The sequence below is a fragment of the Bos javanicus genome, chromosome 2, assembly GCF_032452875.1.
Source record: "Bos javanicus breed banteng chromosome 2, ARS-OSU_banteng_1.0, whole genome shotgun sequence".
NCBI lineage: Eukaryota > Metazoa > Chordata > Mammalia > Artiodactyla > Bovidae > Bos > Bos javanicus.
The window spans coordinates 70,818,795-70,843,725 of record NC_083869.1 but is presented as its reverse complement, the minus strand read 5'-3'; the positions used below and the strand labels follow the sequence as shown (position 1 = coordinate 70,843,725).

At 43.0% G+C, this 24,931-nt stretch overlaps 1 protein-coding gene across 1 annotated transcript in view; it reads right to left on the bottom strand.

The window, feature by feature from the left end:
* MARCO (macrophage receptor with collagenous structure) overlaps positions 1–22,930 on the bottom strand; it is a 33,394-nt gene extending 10,464 nt beyond the window's left edge. The window contains exons 1-4 of the mRNA XM_061439713.1: positions 22,711–22,930; positions 8,014–8,115; positions 6,118–6,231; positions 4,678–4,722 (exon numbers count right to left, since the gene is read on the bottom strand). Of these exons, the coding sequence (XP_061295697.1) occupies positions 4,678–4,722; positions 6,118–6,231; positions 8,014–8,115; positions 22,711–22,819 (370 nt within the window). The 5' untranslated portion in view covers positions 22,820–22,930. The remainder of the gene's footprint in view (positions 1–4,677; positions 4,723–6,117; positions 6,232–8,013; positions 8,116–22,710) is intronic.
* Positions 22,931–24,931: the final 2,001 nt, after the last annotated feature.

The following is a 24,931-nucleotide window of genomic DNA, read 5'->3' as shown; positions in this document are numbered from 1 at the left end:
AACCAAGAAACTGTGGTCAGACATGGAGGGAGGGTGGGGCTTCCCTGGCGGCTCAGTAGTTGAAGAATCCGCCTGCAGTGCAGGAGACCCAGGTTTGATTCCTGAGTTAGAAAGATCCCTGGAGAAGGAAATGGCAACCCATGCCAGTATTCTTGCCTGGAGAATCCCATGGACAGAGGAGCCTGGCAGTTTACAGTCCATGGGGTCGCAAAGAGTCAGACACAACTTAGCAACTAAACCACCACCACCATGGGAGGAGGGCAAGCCAGGCCACTACATCCAACTCTGATACTTCCTGTCCCACTCAAATTCCAAACTCAGACTCCTTGAACTCCTTGGTGCCCAGAAGTGGAAGATACAATGACTGCCCTCAAAGAGCACACCATCTTGCCCAGAGACCAGGCATAAACTCATAAAAAATGGATGAGAGGACCTGGCCTGGCCGATGGGAAGTTGAAGGTCCCAGAAGCTGAGCTCTCCATCGGCATTGCCTAGCTTATTTCAGTGTCTGAATTTGGAGAACTGTTTTTTTAAACTTCCCAAACAGAATTCTGAATATTCCAGAAAGCAGATTTCATGTGCTGAGAGCAGAAGCTTTGAGGTGCTGATGGAGAGAAAAGCATTGCAACAGCACTGAACCGCTAGTGGTTCAGACACAGTCTTGCCTGGTGGCCACGGTTTCACATTTTCCACTTGGCATCAGTATTCGGAGCTTGCCCCCATCCATCCTTTCCTCTGTCCTCCGTCACTCCCTCCTCCTTCCTGCCACTGCTCAGAGCGTATCAATTGAGGGAGGCTCCTCACTGGGCAGGGCTCAGCAACCCCTTCCTGAACCTGCCAGCCACCCATAAAGGGCCTGCTCATTGGTACCCACTGGCAGAGGAAGGCTGGTGAGGTCCCACCATCAGCAGAGTCCCACTCCTAGCAACTCGCTCAGGGGGCAGGACTGCCTCGTTAATATGGAATTTGGTTAAAGGGCTCTATTCGATTATTTTCATGATTTCAGAGCTGGAGGGAGAAGGAAATGGCAACCCACTTGCCTAGAGAATCCTATGGACAGAGGAGCCTGGTGGGCTGCTGGCCCTAGGGTTGCATAGAGTCGGACACGACTGAAGCGACTTAGCATGCATGCATGCATTGGAAAAGGAAATAGCAACCCACTCCAGTATTTTTGTCTGGAGAATCCCAGGGATGAAGGAACCTGGTGGGCTGCTGTCTATGGGATCACACAGAGTTGGACACAACTGAAGCAACGCAGCAGCAGAGCTGGGAGAACACAGAAAGGCCCTGGCCTCCTCTCTAATGAATTAGAAAAGTAGGCAAAGTCGTCTTGAGTGGAGGCAAAGAAGCAACTGCCGTACAGAACTCTCTGGATCCAAGATTTGAGAGATGTTAGGTGTATGTCTTGAGAATGAGATTCTTTGAGGTGGTTAGGATACTTAGAGAATGATTATTCCTTGATGGAAGACAAAACAACCATAGAGACCTTGATTACAATTGAAGTCCCTTACAACTGCCTCAGCTGCAAAGAGCAAACAAGTTTTCGGTCCTTCAGAGCATGCACTTGAGCAGAAGGGCCAAAAAGCTAGGACAATGCAAGGAATTATTCCCTGAGGCATTTGTTGGTGCCCTGCTGCTCTGGGCCAGTCAGGGTCATCACATTAAGGCAATTGTGTGACTGTATGAGGTTTCTTTTCTCTTTTTTTGCTTTCCCACGCAGTTTGAAAGATCTTAGTTCCCCAACCAGGGATTGGACCGCAAGAGAATGGAGTCCTCACCACTGAACTGCCAGGGAAGTTCCTGTATGAGGTTTCTTGAAACTGGTGTGGGCCTGAGTGTGTGTTGCTATGACTTCCATGTCTCCACAAAGAGGACCACCTTGGGAAGCAAAGTAGTACTGGTGAAAATACCAGAATCTGGGACCAACTGAGGAATGACAGCTACATCTGACTTCAGAACCTCCCCATCATCACAGCTGAAGGTGGAGTGAAGGAGATTGACATGATCCCCTGGAACCTCATCACAGTGGCATTACCCATCTTCTGGGACAAAGAGAGGAAAACCTCAGTACTCAGTACTGCAGGGGCGGGTCCCACTTGGTCTGCTAACCCTGTCTGCGGGCAGTGGATTGGGCAAACAGTGGGTAATTTGGGAAGAGGAGTCCTGATTTCTGAAGACATGAAACCGATGCATTTCCCCTCGCCAGCTGCAGTGCTCCCAGCTCTGAGCCTGGGTGTGGCAGTGGGTGAGTGTGAGGTGGGAAGCAGTGTGGTTCAGACTCCACAGGCAAAGGCTTGGCTCTCATTCATCCCCTCTCTGAGGCTGCCGGGGCCACCTTGAGAAAGTCTGGGCCACTGAGAATTGTGGAGGGCCACCTTTGGAATCATCCTCATAGGCCAACTGTCTGACCACCTACCTGGTGCAAGTATCTCCCTTCTGTTCCACCAAGAATTCTGCAGCCCCTCTCCCCCAGCCCCGCATCTGCCTGTTTCATTGTAGGGCAGACCCCAGTCTTAACTGTTTGTTCCTCCCTTACCTCAGCACAACTGGTTCTCCAGAAACCTTTGCCCCTTGGCCTCCATTCTTCTGACGGGTACCACTGACAGCAAGTCTATTTTCTCCTCCACAAGGACCTTTCTAGTATTTAAGGATGGCTGACATGTCCCCTATAGGGGCTCACTTCATGAAGGCAAGTACCCTCAGTTTCTTCTGATGTAGATCATTCCCACATGCCAGCTACAGTATCACACATCTTTTGTCTTATATTCATGTTGTAATCAATCCTCACTGAAGGTTGCTATTACTATCCCCCTTTTATAGGTGAGTTAATTGAGGTTCAGAGAGGTTACACAGCTAGTGAGCCATGTTCCAACCCAGATCTGTCTGACCTAGGAACTGAAATCCCTTTCTGCATTACAGGATCACTCACACTACCTACAATGTAGCGGAGTTTGAAAACAATGATTTCCAATCCTTATAGCTGTCCTGGAAAGCACATAAAATTTAATTAGTATTATTTTAATGTAATTGCCATTCTTTGCTGAAATGAAGTTAAATCTCAGTAAGCCAAGTGATGGTCACCCCAGCAAGCCACCCCAAGGGTGGTCTCTGGGAAGTACAGGAGCCCAGGAGTATGAGCTGCTCAGTCGTGGCCAGAGCAGTGGGCCGTGCTTCTCAAAGCCTGTCCCCCACACCTCCAGGATCTGAATCCTCCACGGCCTCTAAAGCATCTCAAATGGTTCTTATTCATGGCCATTAGCTTGAGAAGCAGTGCTCTAGACCAAGTGCTGGCCATCAAGGGAAGATTCTAGATGCCTTATCAGCCCCTTTGTCCTCACTACCAGCGGTGTCCCCTCCTGACCCAGGCCCACCTCGGGCCCCACTTGGATCTCCCACCTTTTTCTTTCCTGAGTTCCCAGCACTGCCAGGTCTGCCCTTGCCACCAGTTATACATGGCAGGAGATTCTTTCCCCTCTCACTCTGTTCGCAGCTTTCCCATCCTGTCCTTTGCTCGCCTGGACAGAAGTGACCACCACTGTGCCCCTGGGATGCTTGGCTACCCACCACCCTCTGGGTGACCTTGCCCCTCCCTGGCCCTGAAGGCTGAGTGAGTGAGTGTGTATGAGTTTGTGGTAGGGGTGGTGAGTGCATGTGAGTGAGTGTGTGGGCGTGTATGCATGTGAGTGATGTGCACGTGTGAGCAGGTGCCCTAGTGTGACCGTGCATGTGTGATTGTGTGCCTGGGTGGGTCCCTGAACTCTCCTCCTACTGTTTGCCCATCCTCCATTCTGAAAACCTTCCTCAGTAAAACCCTGCTGGAGACTTAGAACACTAGGCCTGCTGGGATTTCCCCTTCTATTAAAATCCTTCCAAAAATTAGTTCCTGGAAAAAAAAGTTTTCCCTCCTAACAAGTTTCCCTTCTGCAACTAGTGGTGTTTTTCTTTCTGTCTCGGTGTCCTGGAGACTTAGAGGCTCTCAGTCTATTTCCCCTTTTCTTGCAAATCCTCTCATTCTGCTCTTTCTTTAGTAACAGCTTTCTTGACATCTTTACAACTCAGCAGCCTCCACCCCTCTGGGGATTGGAGGTTTGAGAGTCTAAGTGAAAGTCAGAGTGGACTGTAACAGTGATGAAGCCCCTCTCCCCCAGGGGCCATCCAAACCCCCACATCCGAGCCTTGCCGTGGCCACTGGTAAGGCACCTGAGCATATTAAAGCCACAGCCTAAAACACAGAGCCAATCATGGGCTTTGAATTATAATTTTAACTTCCCAGTAATCGTCTGAAGCATTCTTATCCCCATTTTACAGACACAGAAACTGAGACCCAGAGAGGTAAAGGGGTGCTCCCCAGGTCGTGCAACCAGTCTATGGTGAAGGCAATTGTGTCAGACTCTGGAGTCTGGACCAATGAGCCTGACTGTCTCCAGGGATGCTCATAGGCTTGTACTCTGAGCACCAAGTCTCGCAGTGTCCTCACCCTTCCATCCACACCTAGGTGTCTCCTCCGTGAAACAGGTACTTCCCAGCATCCCAGGGCATGTAGGGTCTCACCCCAGGTGACCTCCCTCACACACAGACCCCACTCGGAGTTCAGACTTTCAGGGTGGGGTGTGTGTGTGGCAGCTGCTCCGAGACAGGCTGCTGCCTGGCTGGCACACACACCCAGATCCTGCTCACCTGCCTCTCCCTTGATTCCTGGTGGGCCTTGGGGTCCTGGAGGTCCTGGAAAGGAAAAGGAATTCAGAATGTAGCCTGAACAAGGAGGAGAAAAAGGATTATGGGGCCAGGAGACAGAGGTGGTTTCTATGACTTCTCTGTGAGCGGTCCTGGCAGGTGGGGAAGGCGAGGTCCACCCTGAGCCCCTTTGGACCTGAAAGACCTAAGGAAAAGGAGCAGAGACACCATGCCCCAATGACCAAGGTGAGGATGACAGTGCCACTCACACCATCATTCACTCGACAAGTGTCATTGGGCACCACGGATCAGCCCAATGGCGTGGAAGGAAGAAAAGATGGAGTGCCTTCCCACAAGAAGCTCATGGCCCAGCAGGCAAAATTCAGTTGTATAGATGACGACTCCAGAGGGAGGTTGAGCCGGACAGACCCGGGTTTGAACAGCAGCACTGCCCCTTTAGCTGAGTGATCCTGGGCCTGACCTTCCATCGTTTGGAGCATCAGCTTTCTCTTCAGTGAACTAGGGTTCATATACCAGTTAAGCAGGGCTGTTCTGAGGCTGCGACATGGAAACCCACATGGAAAGCGTGCCCAGGCTCTGATAAATGGCACCCATCACTGCTGTCACCCATATCAGATCTTTCCCTTTCCAAGACTGCTTTGGGGATGACAGCCTCCCAAAGACTTGGATGGATGTGACGGGGCTCCTTATCCTGTCTTAGTCCATTCTGGCCACTATAACAACGCATTATGGACTGGGGAGGTGGGGCTTAGCCAAAGAAATTCACTTCTTACAGTTTTGGAGGCTGGAAGCCCAAGACAAGGGGCCTGAGGGGTCGAGTGCAGGGGACTTCTGTGTGGCAGTCTGCCACCTCTGTCTGCGTCCCCACATGTGGGAGGAGCCAGGGTGCATTCTGGGGTCTCTTCTATAAGGGCAGGTCCAGTGTCCTCTCCCCTCCATGGTACCTGCTTTGGCTAGACTGGCTTGGTGCCCACCATTCCTCTCTCCAGCCACAGACTAGCATTAGTTTGCCACTTAGAAGTGGTCCTAGGAATCGCCCCAGGCTCTGCATTTTACCTGCCCTCCTGAGCATTCTGGGCTGGTCTGAGGGCTTTGTGACCCAGACCTGACCTTGGGATGGTTACTGAAGACCTTGGCTCTTGGATGTCATAATCATTTGGACAGGGTCCTTGGCTCCTAGCTTCCTGACCCCACTCTCTCCAGATCTGTCTGCAGCCACCCAGGGTGCCTGTAATTTCACGCCCTCCTCATTCAGTCTTTACCCCCTCTCTTGGCCTCCAGGGTCTCATGCCAGGCCAGGGTCTGGGAAGCCCCTCTGCCAAAGAAAGGAATTCGGGTCTAGAGACCCTCTTGTCCACACACAAGCAGCTCCCCCACTCCCATTCTCTCTGAAAAGTCCAAACTCAGTGGAGAGGGACCAACCTGGGATCTGAATAAAGTTGTCCATCCGCTGTTGTTCGACTTGGGTGAGCTGGGCCTGCGTTTCATTCTTGCAGGTCATCTCCAGGATCCGGAGCCGCTCCTGCAGGTTTAGAACTGGACACCCCACACCCCAACCCTTCAGCATTCTTTTAGGGACTTCATTAAAGCCCAAGGCATTTGAACATAACCCTGACATTCTGTGTTATATGTGCATAACTCTGTAAGTTCTGACTATGTAAACACATGTTTTGTGTACTATGAGGACCTAGAGTAAGCACAGAGCTTTGTCTGTATCTGGCACATGGGCACTTCACACTCAGATGTTACATGTCCGTAGAACACACTGGCACAGTCTGTGCAGCCACTGCATCCATGATCAACCTGCATGCAGTTAAGAACTTTGTGCATGCTTGGGCATGAGTGCATGGCCACTAATATGCGGACCTGGCCTAATCATGTGAGGCATTAATATGTGTGTGATGTGTGCTTATGACAACTGGGCACATGACACGCTTGAGCAACTTCACGGTCTGTATGATAAAATTGCTTCCTGACCTAACCATTTGGACTGGGAGCACTTTGAAAGTCAAATAATGTTGAAAAGAAACACTGATCAACAAAGCTCCTTCCTAAACCAGAATTGAAAGAGACACGTGTACCCCAATGTTCATCGCAGCACTGTTTATAATAGCCAGGACATGGAAGCAACCTAGATGTCCATCAGCAGACAAATGGATAATAAAACTGTGGTATATATACACAATGGAATATTACTCAGCTATTAAAAGGACTACATTTTAATCAGTTCTAATGTGGTGGATGAAACTGGAGCCTATATACAGAGTGAAGTAAGCCAGAAAGAAAAACACCAATACGGTATGCTGCTGCTACTGCTGCTAAGTCGCTTCAGTCGTGTCGGACTCTGTGCGACCCCATAGACAGCAGCCCACCAGGCTCTGCCGTCCCTGGGATTCTCCAGGCAAGAACACTGCAGTGGGTTGCCATTTCCTTCTCCATTGTGTGAAAGTGAAAAGTGAAAGTGAAGTCACTCAGTCGCATCCAACTCGTAGCGACCCCATGGACTGCAGCCCACCAGGCTCCTCCATTCATGGGATTTTCTAGGTAAGAGTACTGGAGTGGCTTGCCATTGCATATATATGGAATTTAGAAAGATGGTAACGATAACCCTGTATGCGAGACAGCAAAAGAGACACAGATATATAGAACAGTCTTTTGGACTCTGTGGGAGAAGGCGAGGGTGGGATGATTTGAGAGAATAGTGTTGAAACCTGTATAATATCATATGTGAAACAGATTGCCAGTCCAGGTTTTGTGCATGAGACAGGGTGCTCAGGGCTGGTGCACTGGGATGACTCAGAAGGATGGGATAGGGAGGGAGGTGGGAGGGGGTTCAGGATGGGGAACACATGTACACCGATGGCTGATTCATGTCAATGTATGGCAAAACCACTACAATATTGTAAAGTAACTAGCCTCCAATCAAAATAAATAAATTAAAAAAAACCAACCAAACAAGGCTCCTTCCCTCCCAGAGAGAGGGAATTCTTGATGTGAGATGCATAAGGCACACCTGTGTGAAATCACTGCCTCTTTCACTGCTTCAGACATACACATGTGTGGTCTATTTCTCCTTGCCTCCCTCTTCCCTGCCCCCTCACACACATACATACACACACACATGTAACACGTAACACACACTGCCCTTTCTGCTTTCCCCTCCCGTCCCCCCACCACCCTGGCCTCCCAGGGCCTGAGAACTCTCTCCCGGCAGATGGGCAGCAGTGGCCCCAGGGCTCTCCCCTGAGCCTGCGTCCTCTGTCAGTTGGGGCCACATTGTTACCCAAGGAAGGACCAGACAGGACTCAGATGCTTTACCTTGTATCACCAAGAGCCCAGCGCCCGCAGTGAGCAGAACCAGGTACAAGATCACTAGGACCATGATGCAGTTCATTCCATTTCTCCTCTTGGGCTTTGGATCTGAAGTAGAACACAGGCAGAAAGCAGCTGCTAGAGAGAGTGGAGAGCAGAGGTCCCTAGCCTGGGCCCAAATCCCCTCTGGGTGAGCAAGGGGGTCTCCATGAAGTTCCATGAGGGGAAAGACACAAAGACCAATGACACCCAAATCCTCCCCTTGATCCTCCTTCCACAAGGCAAGAAGCCACTCGTTTGTGTGGCTGGTTGAAAAACACCTCTGCATATATTCCTTGCTGAAACAGCACGGTCCTTAAGCCAGATATTACATCAGCCTTGCTCATTGTAGAAGCCCCAGTGTGCCACCTGCTACAGGAGGTGCTCAATAGATATACATCAGATTAACCGATGAACTAACATATTTCAGTTTCAAAATTTTTGGAGGAAACGATTGTTCCCATTTTATAAGCAGTGAGTGAGGTTTGGAACAGTTGAAAAACCTATTAGGTTATCAGACAAGATCTGCACATTTTGTCCAGGCCTTTGCTTTCTTTTTCTTTAGATTTTTAAATTATGAAAGTAAAACATGCATAATATAATTTATCAAACAATATGGAGAGCATTTCAAGGATTAATAATCTCATAATTAATCCCCTGAGGTCCTAGCCTGCTGAGGTAAGCTTCATTAGCTTTCTGGGATGCGGCCTTCCTCCCATTTCCCCTTCCGAACAAACCCGTATCCTCCTAGATGGACTGTTTCTCCTGTTAGTTTAACACTAATGATATCATGTTACAAATACATACTACTATAGCACCTGTGCTTATCATGTTGTGCTTATCACATGTGCTTTAGTAGTATGTAATCAACTAAAGCACATGTTGCTTCTGCAATGAAGAATTTTTCCATGGATTTCCTTCTAGTTTTCTCAGTAGACAGAGATTTAACTGTTCTCTGTATTAGTTGCTTCATATTCCTTAAAGACGCAAGGCTAGTCTCTGTCTATCACAGGGTGTCCTCTCTACCTGCATGCACCCTGGAGTCTAGGCCCACATAGCAGCCTGAGTGAGTTCTCCAACACACATCCTGCCCCAGTCGCTCCCTTGTTTTCAGCCCTTGGGCTCACTGCCCTCAGGGCAAACACCTCCCCTGTGGGTATATGTAGCCTGGTCTCCAGCCAGCTCTCCTGTGGCCATGCCTCCACCCCTGATACTGACCAATGGTGAGCCCAGACCACTGGGGTTACACCCTTCTGACTTCAGATAGAGTATCTCCCCTGAATCCCAAGGAAGGAATATTCCTTCCTTCTTTGTGCATAACTAATTCTTACTCATCCTTTGGGAGCAGAGTAGAGACTTCCCTGCTCCAAGATAGATCCTCAGGCTCCCCTGGGATGGGTGGGACATTGCTCTTCTTCCCCACATCACTTTGTTTTTGTCTGCTGTGACCCTGAGCACCTTGAACTATTTCTATATCTCAGTCTCCTCTATATGGCCTGGAAGTTCCTAAGGCTGCATTCCAGCATCAATATGATATGCTGGAAAAATGGCGACCGGCTAGTTGAATGGATGAATGAGTAGTCTGGGTGCCAAATACGTGCAGAGTTGAACACTGCCAGTTTAAAAGTGTTGGGAGAGCATCAGAAATGGAACTTAAAACCTCAGGTACCATATAGTCATGATAGTGAGAATGAATAAGTGTGATGGGAAGCCTCACATTTAATAGAAGATGGTGGATGGCAAATACAGTCTCATAGACAGCAAAAAATGTGATAAAACTTAACATGTGATGGGAATAGAAAGATAAACTATGTTTCAGAGACACACATATCATAGGTGCTAGAGGTAGGGGTGAGGGCCAGCATGGAAAATACAGGTATTTTCAACTACATGGTAGGAACATGGTGTAAGGCATTTGCAAAAGGATAACAAGAGGAAAAACAGACATGACGGGGAGGTGGGAGTAGTTCAGGTCCAAAATGCAGAATGCTTTTTAATTCAGAGCTATACTGGCATAAAGGCAAAGTATTTTAGAACTGGAAACTTTAAATCTGTAGGTTTTGTCTAACTTGCTCTGTACAAAGCAAAGGATATGATAAATTCTTTACCCCTATGTTGATCATTAACAGAGGCAGAAGATATTAAGAACAGGTGGCAAGAATACATAGAACTATACAAAAAAGATCTTAACGACCCAGATAACCACGAGGGTATGATCACTCACATAGAGCCAAGTCAAGTGGGCCTTAGGAAGCTCGTTACGAACAAAGCTAGTGGAGGTGATGGAATTCCAGTTGAGCTATTTCAAATCCTAAAAGATGATGCTTTAAAGTGCTGTACTCAATACGCCAGAAAATTTGGTGATCACAGGACTGGAAAAAAGTCTGTTTTCATTCCAATCCCAAAGAAAGGCAATGACAAAGAGTGTTCAAACTACCACACAATTGCACTCATTTCACATACTAGCAAAGTAATGCTCAAAATTCTCCAAGCTAGGCTTCAACAGTATGTGAACTGAGAACTTCCAGATGTTCAAGCTGGATTTAGAAAGCAGAGGAACCAGAAATCAAATTAGCAACATTTGTTGGATCATCGAAAAAGCAAGAGAGTTCCAGAAAATCATCTACTTCCGCTTCACTGACCATGCTAAAGCCTTTAATTGTGTGGATCACAACAAACTGTGGAAAATTCTTAAAGAGGCAGGAATACAAGAACACTTTATTTGCCTCCTGAGAAATCTGTATACAGGTCAAGAAATAACAGTTAGGACCAGACATGGCACAATGCACTGGTTCCAAATTGGGAAAGGAGTACATCAAGGCTGTATATTGTCACCCTGTTTATTTAAATTATATGCAGAGTACATTGTGCAAAATGCCAGACTGGATGAAGCACAAGCTGGAGTCAAGATTAATGGGAGAAATATCAATAACCTCAGATATGCAGATGACACCATCCTTATGGCAAAAAGTGAAGAAAAATTAAAGAGCCTCTTGATGAAAGTGAAAGAGGAGAATGAAAAAGTTGCCTTAACACTCGACATTCAAAAAAACGAAGATCATGGCATCCAGTCCCATCATTTCACGGCAAATAGATGGAGAAACAATGGAAACAGTGACAAGCTTTATTTTTGGGGGCTCCAAAATCACTGCAGATGGTGACTGCAGCCATGAAATTAAAAGATGGTTGCCCCTTGGAAGCAAAGCTATGACCAACCTAGACAGCATATTAAAAAGCAGAGACATTACTCTGCCAAAAAAGGTCCATCTAGTCAAAGCTATGGTTTTTCCAGTAGTCATGTATGGATGTGAGAGTTGGACTATAAATAAAGCTGAGTGTTGAAGAATTGATGCTTTTGAACTGTGGTGTTGGAGAAGACTCTTGAGAGTCCCTTGGACTGCAAAGAGATCAAATCAGTCAGTCCTAAAGGAAATCAGTCCGAATATTCATCAGAAGGACTGATGCTGAAGCTGAATCTCCAATACTTTGGCTACCTGATGCGAAGAGCTGACTCACTGGAAAAGACCCTGAGATGGGAAAGATTGAAGGCAGGAAGAGAAGGGGACGACAGAGGATGAGATGGTTGGATGGCATCACCGACTCAATGGACATGAGTTTGAGCAAGCTCTGGGAGTGTGGTGTGCTTCAGTCCATTAGCGTTGCAAAGAGTTAGACACAACTGAGTAACTGAACTGACTGGTGTCGATCATTTCATCTCTTAGTGGTTAGAAGAAACTGTCAAGAATGATAGCCACAAAATGGGCCAGAATCTATTTAATAAACCTAAACAGTTTATGCAAGAAACTTAAACCTAAGATCATTGAGATGACACAAATGTTGGAATTATTCAATAAAATTTTAAAGCAGCCACCACAAAAATGCTTTAATGAGTACTTACAAACAAAACTTTTAAAAAAATCTCACAAAATAGAAGATATATAAAAGACTCAGATGGAAATTATATAATTTCAAAATGCCAAAAATCTTTTTTAAACATCACCACATTGGCTCAATAGTGTAATAAATATGACAAAAGAAAGAATCACTCAACTAAATGAGAACAATAGAAATTGCCTAACCTGAAAAGCAGAAAATCAACAACAAAACGACAAATAAACAGAGCCTCAGAGATGTGTGAGTCAATAAAAAAAGACACACACACACAAAACACATAATACTCATCACTGAAGTCCCAGAAAGAGTGTGAAGCCAAAAAAAAAAAAAAAAAAAAAACCTCAAAGAAATAATGGTAGCTGAAAATTTCTCAAATTTGATGAAAGACCCTACAGATCCAAGAAGTTGAGCAAATCCCAAACATGGTAAATTCAAAGAAATCTATATCAAGATACATAGGCAAAAATCTGAAAAATTTAGAGATAAAGAAAATTAAACATCAAAAGAAAAAGAAAAAGTCTTGAAAACAGCCAGAGGGAAAGGAGAAATTACTTATAAAGAAATATCTATTTGGAATGTCAGCAGATTTTTCATCTGAAACCACAGAGATCAGCTAGAAGTGGCACAGTACTTTTTGTGTGCTGAAAGAAATTGTCAACCATGAATTCTATTCCTAGTGCATCCTTTAACAATGATCGGAAAATAGAAGTTCTCAGATGAAGGAAAACTAATAGAAATTATTGCTCATGAACTTACCTTTGAAGAATGGCTAAAGGAAATCTTCAAATAGAATGGCAATGATGTAGGAAAAGGTTTGACACCTCCAAAGGGAAGAACAGGAAAAGGGAAAGAAGAACGGGTAAAATACAAGGATATATGTTAGATTATCCTTTTCCTCACAGCTTTTAAAGATCACAATTGACGGTTGAAATAAATATATGATACCGTCTAATGTGGCTCTCAGTGTATGCAGAGGAAATACCTCAGACAATTCATTTTAAAAAGTGAAGACAATAAAAAGACATAAATGTAAATAAGATTTTTACACTTGACTCACAAAGTGATAAAATGTTGATACCACTGACTGTGCTAAGTTATGTATGTATATTGTAATGCACAGAGAAACCACTAAATAAACTATTCAAAGAAATGTACCACAAACAAACTATAAATAAATAAAAATGGAACTCTAAAAAGTGCTCAACCTATAGGAAGATAAGAAAAGAGAAACAGATGAATGGGAAATAGAAGATACAAAGAGAAAACACAAACTAGGATGGCAGCTTTAAACCTAACGTACCTGTAATTACTTTCATAAATAATCTAACTTTACCAAGTACAGGGCAGAAATTGGCAAAGTGCATGAAAAGCTATGACCCTTTATAAGATGTCTATAAGAAACCAAACAGTAGAACTTCTATTCACATGAAACAGAATCGATATAGTTGAAAAGAGAAATGGACAAATCCTAGTTATAATTGTGGATATTAACACCCCATTCTCAGCAATTGATAGGAAATCAGCAAAAGTATAGAACAACTGAACACCAACAGGATCTAACATTTATAAAATGCTCCATGCAGCAACAGCAGAGTATGCATTCTCTCCATGCATACATGGAATATTTACTAAGACCATATCTTGAGTCATAAAACAAACCTCAACAAACTGTAAAAGAAATTAAAATTTACAGATATTCTCTGACAATAATGGAATCAAAATAGAAGATAATAATAGAAAAATCTTCAAACAATTGGAATCTTTTTTTAATTTCTAAATAATGCATGGATCATAGGAAAAATCTCAAAGATAAAAAATCTTAAAAAGAATTGAATGAAAGTGGAAATAAAAGATATCAAATTATGGAATGATTCTAAAGCAGCACTGGAAAGGAAATTCACAGCACTAAAAGTTTAAAATACAAATGAGGAAAGTTCTCAAATCAATAAACTAAGTCCTTACCTCAAGAAGACATAAAAGAAAAATAAATCATAAACAATCAGAAAAAAAAAGAAATAATAAAGACCAGAGCAGAAATCAACGAGATTTAAAATAAGAATACAAGGGAGAAAATGAAAAACTGAAAATCTGGTTGCTTGAATAAAATCAATAAAAATTGATAAAGCGCTATCAAGACTGACAAAGATAAAAAGAAAGAAGACACAAATCACCAATATCAAGAGTAAAACAGGATATATCACCACAGATGCTGCAGCCATTAAAAAGAAAACAAGAAAATACTACTAACTTTATGCTAACAACTTAGAAGGAATGAACCAATTCTTGAAAAATCACAAACTACCAAAACTCAACCAAGGTGAAAGAAATAATATAAATATCTATGCCTATTAAACAAGTTAATTTGTAATTTAAAATCTCTTATAAAAAGAAATATCCAGGTCCAATATCCTAACAAACCTTTAAGAAAAGAATTAACACTAAGTTCAGACAATCTCTTACGGTTTACAGAAGAGTAAAGAGCACTACTTCTTAACTCGTTTTGTAAGTATTATCGTAATATGAAAATCAAAGACAGTACAAAAAGAAAACTAAAGATCAATATGTCTCATGAATGTTGACACAAAAATCCTCAACAAAATAGCAGTAAACCATATCCAATAAAGCATTAAAAAGATTTATATACTAAATGGGATTTCCAGGTATGCATGACTGGTTTTCAATGTTAGAAAATCAATGTAGTCTACATATCAATAGACTAAAGAAGAAAAATCATGTAACTGTATAGTTAGTTAATGCAGAAAGAAGTACTTAACAAAATCCAATTCATGATAAACTGTCATAATTATCACTCTCATAATAAATAACACATTTATAATATAACTCTCAGAAAATTAGAAGAGAACATTCTCAAATTTTCTTTTTTAAAAAAGAGTATCAACAGCTATCTAAAGCTTACATCACTCTTTTTTCTTTTTTTGATGTAGACCATTTTTTAAAAGTCTTCATTGAATTTGTTACAATATTACTTCTGTTTTATGTTTTGGTTTTTTACTGGAGAAGCATGTAGGATCTCCATTCCCCAACTAGGGATTGAACCCACACCCCCTGCATTGCAAGGCTAAGTCTATACACTGGACTGCCAGGGGAGGCCCCCTGCTTATATCACTATTAATGGTTAGACAGAAAACTTTCCTCCTTAGACTGGGAACAAGGCAAGGATATGTGTTCTCACTCCCTTTTTCTATATACAACTGACAAACAAGTGGAAATCAAAATTTAAAACACACATTTATAATTGGTCTAAAGAAAATGAAATACTTTGATATAAATTTAACAAAATGTACACAAGATCAGTATGCCCGAAAGTTACAAAATTTTCATTTAAAAAAAAGCAACAAAGACCCAAAGAAATGTGGGAACATACCAAGTTCCTGGATTGTAAAACAACATAAAGATGTAAAGATGTCAGTTTTTGAACTATCTAGATGGACAGGGAGGCCTGGCGTGCTGCAACTCATGGGGTTTCAAAGAGTTGGACACGACTGAGTGACTGAACTGAACTGAGAGGTATAATATAATTCTTACAAAATCCAGCAAGGTTTTTGACGGTATAAATTTACCCCAAAATTTACATGGAAAGGCACAAGCCCCAGAATAGTTAAAATCATCTTGAAAAAAGAAGAATAAAATGTGAGAAATAACATTATGTTTAGAGTTACAATAAATCTACAGTGTGGTATTGGTGCAGGGATAGACATGTAGATTAATGGACAGAATGAAGAACACAGAAATAGACTCATACAAGTAAGTAAGTGTAAGTGTTAGTTGCTCAGTCGTGTACCACTCTTTGCGACCCCATCGACTGCAGCCCACCAGGCTCCTCTGTCCATAAGATTTTCCAGGCAAGGATAATGGAGTGGGTTGCCATTTCCTTCAAGTGTGCCCAACTGATTTTTGACAAAGGTGCAAAAGTAATTTACCTGAGGAAGGATAGTACTGATTGCTTCAATACCAGCAGATGGTATTGAAGCAGTTGGACATCCATAGGCAAAATAAACAAACCTTGACCTAAACTTCACATCAGCTCAAAATGAACCATGATATTACATTATAAAACTATCAAAGCTTTGGAATTACACATAGGAGAAATCTTTAGGACCCAGTGATAGGTAAAAAGTTCTCAGACTTGACACCAAAAGCACAATCCATAAAAGGAAATGTCAATAAATTGGACCCCAATAGAATTAAATACTTAGTTTAAAGTATTTAATTAAAGACTTTGTTAAGTGGATGAAATGACAAATTACAGACTGAGAAAGAATATTTGCAAACTGCATATCCAGCGAAGGATGTATATTTTGAGTATATAAAGAATTCTCAAAAAGTTTAGCTTTAGTTTAGCTTAGTAAAAAATAAAAATCCTATTAAAATATTGGCAAAAGACACAGAGACATTTCACTGAGGAGGGTATATAAGTGACAAACGAACACATAAAAGGATATTCAACATCATTCAGTTCAGTTCAGTTCAGTCGCTCAGTCATGTCCAACTCTTTGTGACCCCATGAATTGCAGCATGTCAAGCCTCCTTGTCCATTACTCAAACTCACGTACATTGAGTCAGTGATGCCATCCAGCCATCTCCTCCTCCATCGTCCCCTTCTCCTCCTGCCCCCGATCCCTCCCAGCATCAGGGTCTTTTCCAATGAGTCAAATCTTCGCATGAGGTGGCCAAAGTATTGGAGTTTCAGCCTCAGCATCAGTCCTTCCAATGAACACCCAGGGCTGGTCTCCTTTAGGATGGACTGGTTGGATCTCCTTGCAGTCCAAGGGACTCTCAAGAGTCTTCTCCAACACCACAGTTCAAAAGCATCAATTCTTTGGAGCTCAGATTTCTTCACAGTCCAATTCTCACATTCATACATGACCACTGGAAAAACCATAGCCTTGACTAGACGGACCTTTGTTGGCAAAGTAATGTCTCTGCTTTTGAATATGCTATCTAGGTTGGTCATAACTTTCCTTCCAAGGAGTAAGCGTCTTTTAATTTCATGGCTGCAATCACCATCTGTAGTGATTTTGGAGCCCAGAAAAATAAAGTCTGACACTGATTCCACTGCTTCGCCATCTATTTCCCATGAAGTGATGGGACCAGATACCTTGATCTTAGTTTTCTGAATGTTGAGCTTTAAGCCAACTATTTCACTCAACATCATTAGCTACTAGGAAAATACAAATTAAAATTACATTAAAGTATTACTATCACATGCTTATCAAAATGGCTAAAGTAAAAATAGTGATAACACCAATTGCTGGCAAGGATGCAGAGACAGTGAATCAGTTGTACACTGCTGATGGGAATGTAAAATGGAACATCCACACTTGAAAAACAGATCGACTGCTTTTTATAATACTAAACATACCTAGAATCCAGCAATTAATTGCACTTTTTGGCATTTTTCCCAGAGAAATGAAAATCTGTGCTTGCACAAAAACTTTTCCATAAATAAGCATAGCAGCTTTATTTGTAACGGCCCAAAACTGGAAACAACCCAAAAGTCTTTCAGTGGATGAATGGTTAAACCAATTGTGGTCCAGTCTTATCACAAAATAATACTCAGTAAAACTCAGTAATAATAGAACCAACTATTGATACATACAACAACTTGGATGGATCTCAAAGGGAAAAAAAGCCAATCTTTAAAAAGTTACATACTTGTAGTTCATGTAACTTTCTTTAAATAGAAAAACTATAAAGAGGAGGAGCTGATTAGTGGTTGCTGGGGATAGTGATTGTTGGACAGGAGAGAGGGCATGTGTGTCTCTAAAATATACCATGAAGGAGATTCTGTGGTGATGAAATTGTTCTATATCTTGATTTTGGTAGTGGTTACGCAGGCATACACATCTGATAAAATTGTAGAGAACTACATTCACACACACAAATGAGTGCATGTAAAACTAAAGAAACCTACATACGCTCTGTGGATTGTATGAATATCAGTTCCCTGGTTGTCATATTGTACTGGAGTTATGTAAGATGTTATCACTGAAGAAAATGGGTGAAGGTCACAAAGACTTCCCTGTACATTATTTGCAACTTTCTGTGAAATTACAAGTATTTCACAATAAAAAGTGGAAAAACACCTCTGGGTAGTCAGATTTTTAAAAAATGTTGAGAAATAAGGATATGACAAAACACAAAAGTCAGAGCAACAATGTGAAATGAAAGTAGTCCTTTCAGCAAGGCTGACCCTGCATAGACTCCAAAGTTAAAGTCTGTTCAGTTCAGTTCAGTTCAGTCGCTCAGTCGTGTCCGACTCTTTGCGACCCCGTGAATGACAGCATGCCAGGCCTCCCTGTCCATCACCAACTCCTGGAGTTCACTCAAACTCATGTCCATTGAACCGGTGATGCCATCCAGCCATCTCATCCTCTGTCGTCCCCTTCTCCTCCTGCCCCCGATCCCTCCCAGCATTAGGGTCTTTTTCAATGAGTCAACTCTTCGCATGAGGTGGCCAAAGTATTGGAGTTTCAGCCTCAGCATCAGTCCTTCCAATGAACACCCAGGGCTGGTCTCCTTTAGGATGGACTGGTTGGATCTCCTTGCAGTCCAAGGGACTCTCAAGAGTCTTCTCCAACACCACAGTTCAAAAGCATCAATTCTTTGGAGCTCAGCTTTCTTCACAGTCCAACTCTCACATCCATACATGACCACTGGAAAAACCATAGCCTTGACTAGATGGACCTTTGTTGGCAAAGTAATATCTCTGCTTTTCAATATACTATTTAGGTTGGTCATAACTTTCCTTCCAAGGAGTAAGCGTCTTTTAGTTTCATGTTAGCAGAATATTTAAAATTAACTTCAGAGCAGGAAGAAGGGACAGCTAGGTCCAGTGCTGGGGCCAATGCTCTATTTAATTAAAACAAACAATGCGTTCCCCCCCCCCATAACTTCTCTATTTGTATTTTTTATGGTCTTCTCTGTCAAGAAGGATGTTCTTCAGATGGAAATTTGTGGGAATAAATATCATGATGAAAGATACAAGACGTAAAATAATTGAGGGCTTTGCATGAGAGGGCTAGATTACATTCCACAGAAACCAGCAAGAGCATGCTGATCTGGTAACAGAAATTCAGATATCAGACCCATCCTGTAAGGAGAATGACAGTAAGATGTGAGCCAGAGAAATGCTCATATTTTCAAGAAAGTGAAAGAAGTACATTCCAGAAAGATATGGACCACAGAGGCTAGTGTGTATTCTGTAATTTGGGCTCAAATGCTCCATTGTTGAAGGGAAGAGGAACTGATATTTGTTCATAAAGGAAGACCTGGAGTTTCATTGTCTTAAGGGCAGCCAGAGTCTGCAGTCTGCGGAGCCTCTTCAGATAACTTAAGCAATCTTCAGTTGACAGAGAGATAAGTAGACAGATAGATGATGGATAGATAGATAGATGGACAGACAGATAAATGAGGATAGACAGATAGATGAGGCTGGAGCCATTTAGTGCTGAAGCAAATAGTTTTTTTTTTAGTCTCAGTAAGCCCTGAGCGGGTACCGGTGTTACATAATCTCACAGTGAACATTATCCATAATGGTATTCATCTAGAAATTTCCATGCATTCCATGTTCTTTGTATGAGGAGATAGGAACTTGTGGATGCATTTAGGAAAATGTTCTCTCCAAACAGGGGTGATTGTGGTTAGATTTTTACATCATGGTATCTATAACCCCAGTCAGAAATCTAGGATTCACCTTTGACTTATGCATCATCCTCACTTGCCGTGACTCCCCTACTCTAGTCTTACTGATCTGACTTCTGTTTTTCCAGAGCATCCTCTCTTTTCCTTCCACACACCCACTGTCTCTCATCATCTCTGGCTGCCAAGCTCCTCTCTGTCCCCAGGGTTACTCTTTCCAACTCGTCCCCCATCTGTGAGGATAAGTAACTGAAGTGCAAATCACTGCCTCTCAGCCAACTTCAGTCTCTACAAAGCTCCCCATTGCCCTTGCCACCTACAAATTGGCATCTGCCATCTACCTCTACAAGGATTAAATAATGAGCCTCTGAAGCTGTTTTCAACACCCTCTGAAAGGAGTTCAGTGTGGAGGTCAAGAATGAGGCATTCTTGTACTCTGGGAAAAATGGTAGAATAGGTCTTCAGATAGATATTTATAGGATTAGATTTTATGAGCCCAATTCTTTCCTCACATCTGAAAAAGCACTAAAATCATTAACAGTGACATCTGCTCTTTGTGATTGGGAGCAAGCCTCTGCCAAAATATGTACTTGACTGCAAGTACCCCCTTCACTAAAATCATATAAAGCTCTGACCTTCCCCTTTGCCTCTTTGGAGCATTTTCTCAGAGCTATTTGAAATGCTATCTCCGGGGCTATTGACCTTATTTTGTCCCAAACAGCATTGAAATATATACATTTGTTGTTGTTGTGTTAGTAGCTCAGTTGTGTCTAACTCTTTGTGACCTCATAGACTATATAGCCCACTAGAATCCTCTGTCCATGGAATTCTCCAGGCAAGAATACTGGAGTGGGTAACCTTTCCCTTCTCCAGGGGATCTTCCTGACCCAGGGACTGAACCCTAGTCTCCCACATTGCAGACAGATTATTTATTATTTGAGCCACCAGGGAAGCCCCAAATATACATTACCATGTGTAAAATAGATAGCTAGTGGAAAGTTGCTGTATAACACGGGAAACTCAACCTAGTGCTCTGTGACAACCTAGAGGGTTGGGATGAGGGTGGGAGAGAGGCTCTAAAGGGAGGGGATATACTTATGAACTAAGATGGCTCAGCAGGAAAGAACCCACCTGCAATGAAGGAGATGTGACGGGAGTTGTGGATTCAATTCCTGGTTGGGAAAATCCCTGGAGAAGGAACTGTCAACCCACTCCAGTATTCTTACATGGAAAATCCCACGGATGCTCATGGGGTTGCAAAAGAGTGGAACACAACATAATGACTAAACAACAACAATGGCTGATTCACATTGTTGTACAGCAGAGACCAATACATTATAAAGCAATTATCCCCCAATTGAAAAAAAATTAACTCACCACTCTCACATTGTGCATTTTTTTTTCAGTAGACGCTTTCAGGACAAGGTCAGGTTTAATTGGTCCTAATCTCAGTCCCCACTGAGTTTCTCCACCCAATTTTGAACCAAACAATATGGAGCTGTTTGTTTTTTTCTGAATATTCCTTGTGAAAGTATCACAAGCATGTGGTGCCCTACCCCTGTCCCAGCTTCCATTTACTTTCTCTAATGGATCCTCTTTATCCATTAAACTTTAGAAGAGATCTCAGCTCTGCCCTCCAGGGCCCCGCACCAGATTAGATCTGTCCATAAAGTCCTGTGCAAATCTCAGTGACAGTTGGTGACAAATTGTATAGCAATGAGTTATGGATAGGCTCACTCTGCCATCCTCCATCCATGTAGTCATGTACTATATCCTCCATCCTACATGAGGCCAGAGACTGGGTTGATTCTTGTCTATCATTTTGGAGCTGAGTACAGAGCTCAGCAGATAGTAGGTACTGAGTCTGTTTGATCACTTGACTTTGCTTGAACATTTTCAGTATCTTAAAAAGTTACATGTCCATAACGCTGCCTTCTCCAAAGTTCTGAATAGCCAATGATTATTAAAATCATTTGTAATTCAGCCTTTATTGTTACCCCACTTGAGCACCTAAAGGCAGAGCACCAGACCCTTCATCTTTGTCACCCTATCTTTCCAGCCACTGACTTGCACAACAGTCCCTGGACAAGAGGGACAGTTAAGCCAGGGGACAGAACTGCAGTTGTTCCTACACATACAACTTCCAGAAAAGATGGAGAGTGGGAATGACTAATTGACTTGGAAGACAATTCCAAGAGGATATTCTGAAATAGGAAATCAGAGATCCCCTGTGGGAAGCACTCATTGGTGACTTTCAATGTTATGAGTTCTAGGAGATTTTTAAAAATATATCACCTGTGTAACATTGAGGGAGAAAATAAAACAACAGAGTTGACTGAATTGTAAACTCTGCGTTTAAGACAGACTAGTTATGCCACTATAACGTACTCTTTGTTGTTTAGTTGCTAAATCGTGTCTGACTCTTTTGTGACCCCATGTAGCCCACTAGGGCTGTAGCTCTAGGCTACATCATTTTGCGACTGTAGCCCACTAGGCTCCTCTGTCCATGGAATTTCCCAGGCAAGAATACTGAAGTGGGTTTCCATTTCTTTCTCCAGGGTATCTTCCTGACCCAGGGATCAAACCCGAGTCGCCTGCATTACAGGCGGATTCTTTACCACTGAGCCACTGAGGAAGCCCACAAGTAGAGAATGTGTTCCCTGAGCAACACATGAGTATTCACAGAAGCTATCTTAAAGAATTTTAACAGAATTGTATTAAATAAATACGACATTTAGCCTCAGTTTTGTAAAACTTTTTCATCCCTCTTGTTTTGCATTTTCCTTTTATTACAAACATCACAGACATAATCTGTGTGTCAATGAGACATTAGTAAAAAGGAGGGACATATAAAAAGCATTAGTATTAATGAAAGGGAAAAATATTTAAATACAATTTAAACGAGCTGTGAAACTAAAAAAAAGAAAACCCAACTGTATGCTAAAGACACTATTACTAGCGTTATACAAATTTCCAGTGGAAGCATTCCAGAAATGCATCATTGAATCTCTAAGGTGCAAATCTAGACTTTCAATGGACTTGTCTATTCCTATGTTGCCAAGAGAAAGACATCACAGGCAATGTCATTATTGGGGAGTAGTACTTTACCATTAACTTCGAATGTCTCCATCCTAGACAACATGGTTTGGTCGAGAGCCGTTCCGTCTTCAGTGCTAGCCGAGAGCTCTTTCTCCTTGAGAATTTCCTCATTTTCCATTGCTAAGGTTTATAGATGGCCAAAGTTCTGGAGCCAGCAGAAATGCTCTCCCCAAGAGGAACCACTTGGGGAGAGATTGTTCCCTTTTGACTACTGCTTCTACTTGTAGAGCACACAGGACTTCCTTTGACTCTGATTTCTGAATTTGCAAAATGTTTCCTGACATGGTCAGGATTAGGCATTTCTCAAAAATGGGCTATTCACACACGGAGTTCCTGCCTAGTGCAACTGCTTGTTAACGGGTATGGGGAGTTGGGGCACAAATCACAGGTCCCTGAAATCACTTGTTCTCAGTCCCTCAAAAGCAAAACCAATGACCCCCATCTCCTCTGCCTGCCCAGACCCTGCCTTCATCCCAGACCCAGCTTATTGTCATGGGACCTCTCCAACCCACAGTGAAACCTGACTCCTCTGACCTATTTCAATCCTTTGAGCTCATCCTTGCTACACAAAGTGTGGGCCATGGACCAGTATTGTTGGCATCACTTGGGAACTGTTATAAAGGCAGAGTCTCAGGTCCCACCCCATGGAGACTGAATCCAAATCTGTAGTTTAACAAGGTCCCCAGGTAATGTATGTACACATTCAAGTTGAAGAAACACTGCTCTACCCCATATGTTTTAGCATTTAATTATGTTTCCTCTCATTGCTTTTCCATGTTCTCTCTGTGTGTGAAAGCGTGTGCTTTGTCTGGTCCCAATAAGATCTGAGCCCCTTAAGAGAAACCCCTTTGCTCTGTTCCCTACACCAGGTACTCTCTACTAGGGAGGTTATATAGCACAGTAGTTAACACATGGACCCTGAAAGCTTAAATGCCTGAGTTCCAATTTCACTTCCTGCAAGTGGTTGTGTGACCATGGGAAAGTCATGCCAGCTTTGAAGATCTCACTTTTCTTGTTCGTAAAATAAGGAAGGTGGTAATAATTTGTGTGTGCATTAAATGACTTAAATGGTGTAAGGTGGCCAGGGTAGCATCTGATGGGCAATGAACACTAACATTGTGCTGCTGCTATTATCACTAGAGACATTGTGAACCCACTGGGTTCAGGGAGATGAAGGTAATAATAGCCTTTGCCTTAAGGGATATCAGTCCAGTATGCAGAATGGTTTTGGATACAACTGAATTCTAGAAAATTGATGTTGGTGATTGGAGCCCCTAGGAGGACAGGTGTGACCTGGAGGCAGAGAAGGCAGGCCTGGGAATGCCACAAAGAGCTTGTCCATTGGATCTGGTTTTGAAGGGGTGACTGGGGGTTAACTATAGAGGAGAATAAGGTGATGGCCTTGCAGGTGGGAAAAAATGGCAAGCATAGTATCACAGCAGCAGGACACTTGGAGGCAGAGGAATCATGGACCACTGGAATACTGGGGGCATGAGCTGTGATGTGGCAGGAGATAAAGCTCAACTAGACTAAGTCTCGTTCTTCAGCCAGTGGCATAGCAAAAAGCAAACTCAGGAAAAGGAGTTACTGACAGTGCCCTTCAAGGTAGAGGTCCCCACTTGCTCACAATTTCAACATTCAAGAGGTCACTGGTTTGGGCTGAGACTTAGAAGCAGAATCCAGGACAGGAAAGGTTAAAAGAGAGAATTGGCAGTGAGGAAATGAAGGCAGCTGGCAGCTCCAGTCACAAGTTTGGTAGTGGACTGTTCAAGAGGCCAGGGGCTATAAGGGCTTCCTCCATGGGCAGGAAATCTCCTGGCGAAAGGAACCCATTACTTGGGCTGCAGTGCCTCCCCTCTCTGCCTGGTTATCTCAGCTCTGGCCAAGGGCAGTCCTCACTCGTAGGGGTGCAGAATGGACTCTTTGGAAAATGCTTGTGTTAATTACGGAGTGTAGTCCTCTTTAGTGGGAACATTTAGTGGATATCAAGTATAGTCAACTAGCTCCAACTCTGGGGTCAGACAGACCTGGGACCCAAACTCTTTCACATACTTGTTGTGTGACCTCAGGTGATTGGCTTAGCTTCCCTGAACCTCAGCACAATGTAATAGCTCATAGAAGCATTACCTGTTATCCAAGATGTATCAGGTGTCAGGCACTGTGCTGGATACATATACATGACTCAGCACTCACAATAACTTGTAACTTGCCTCAGATCTTGTGGTTAGAA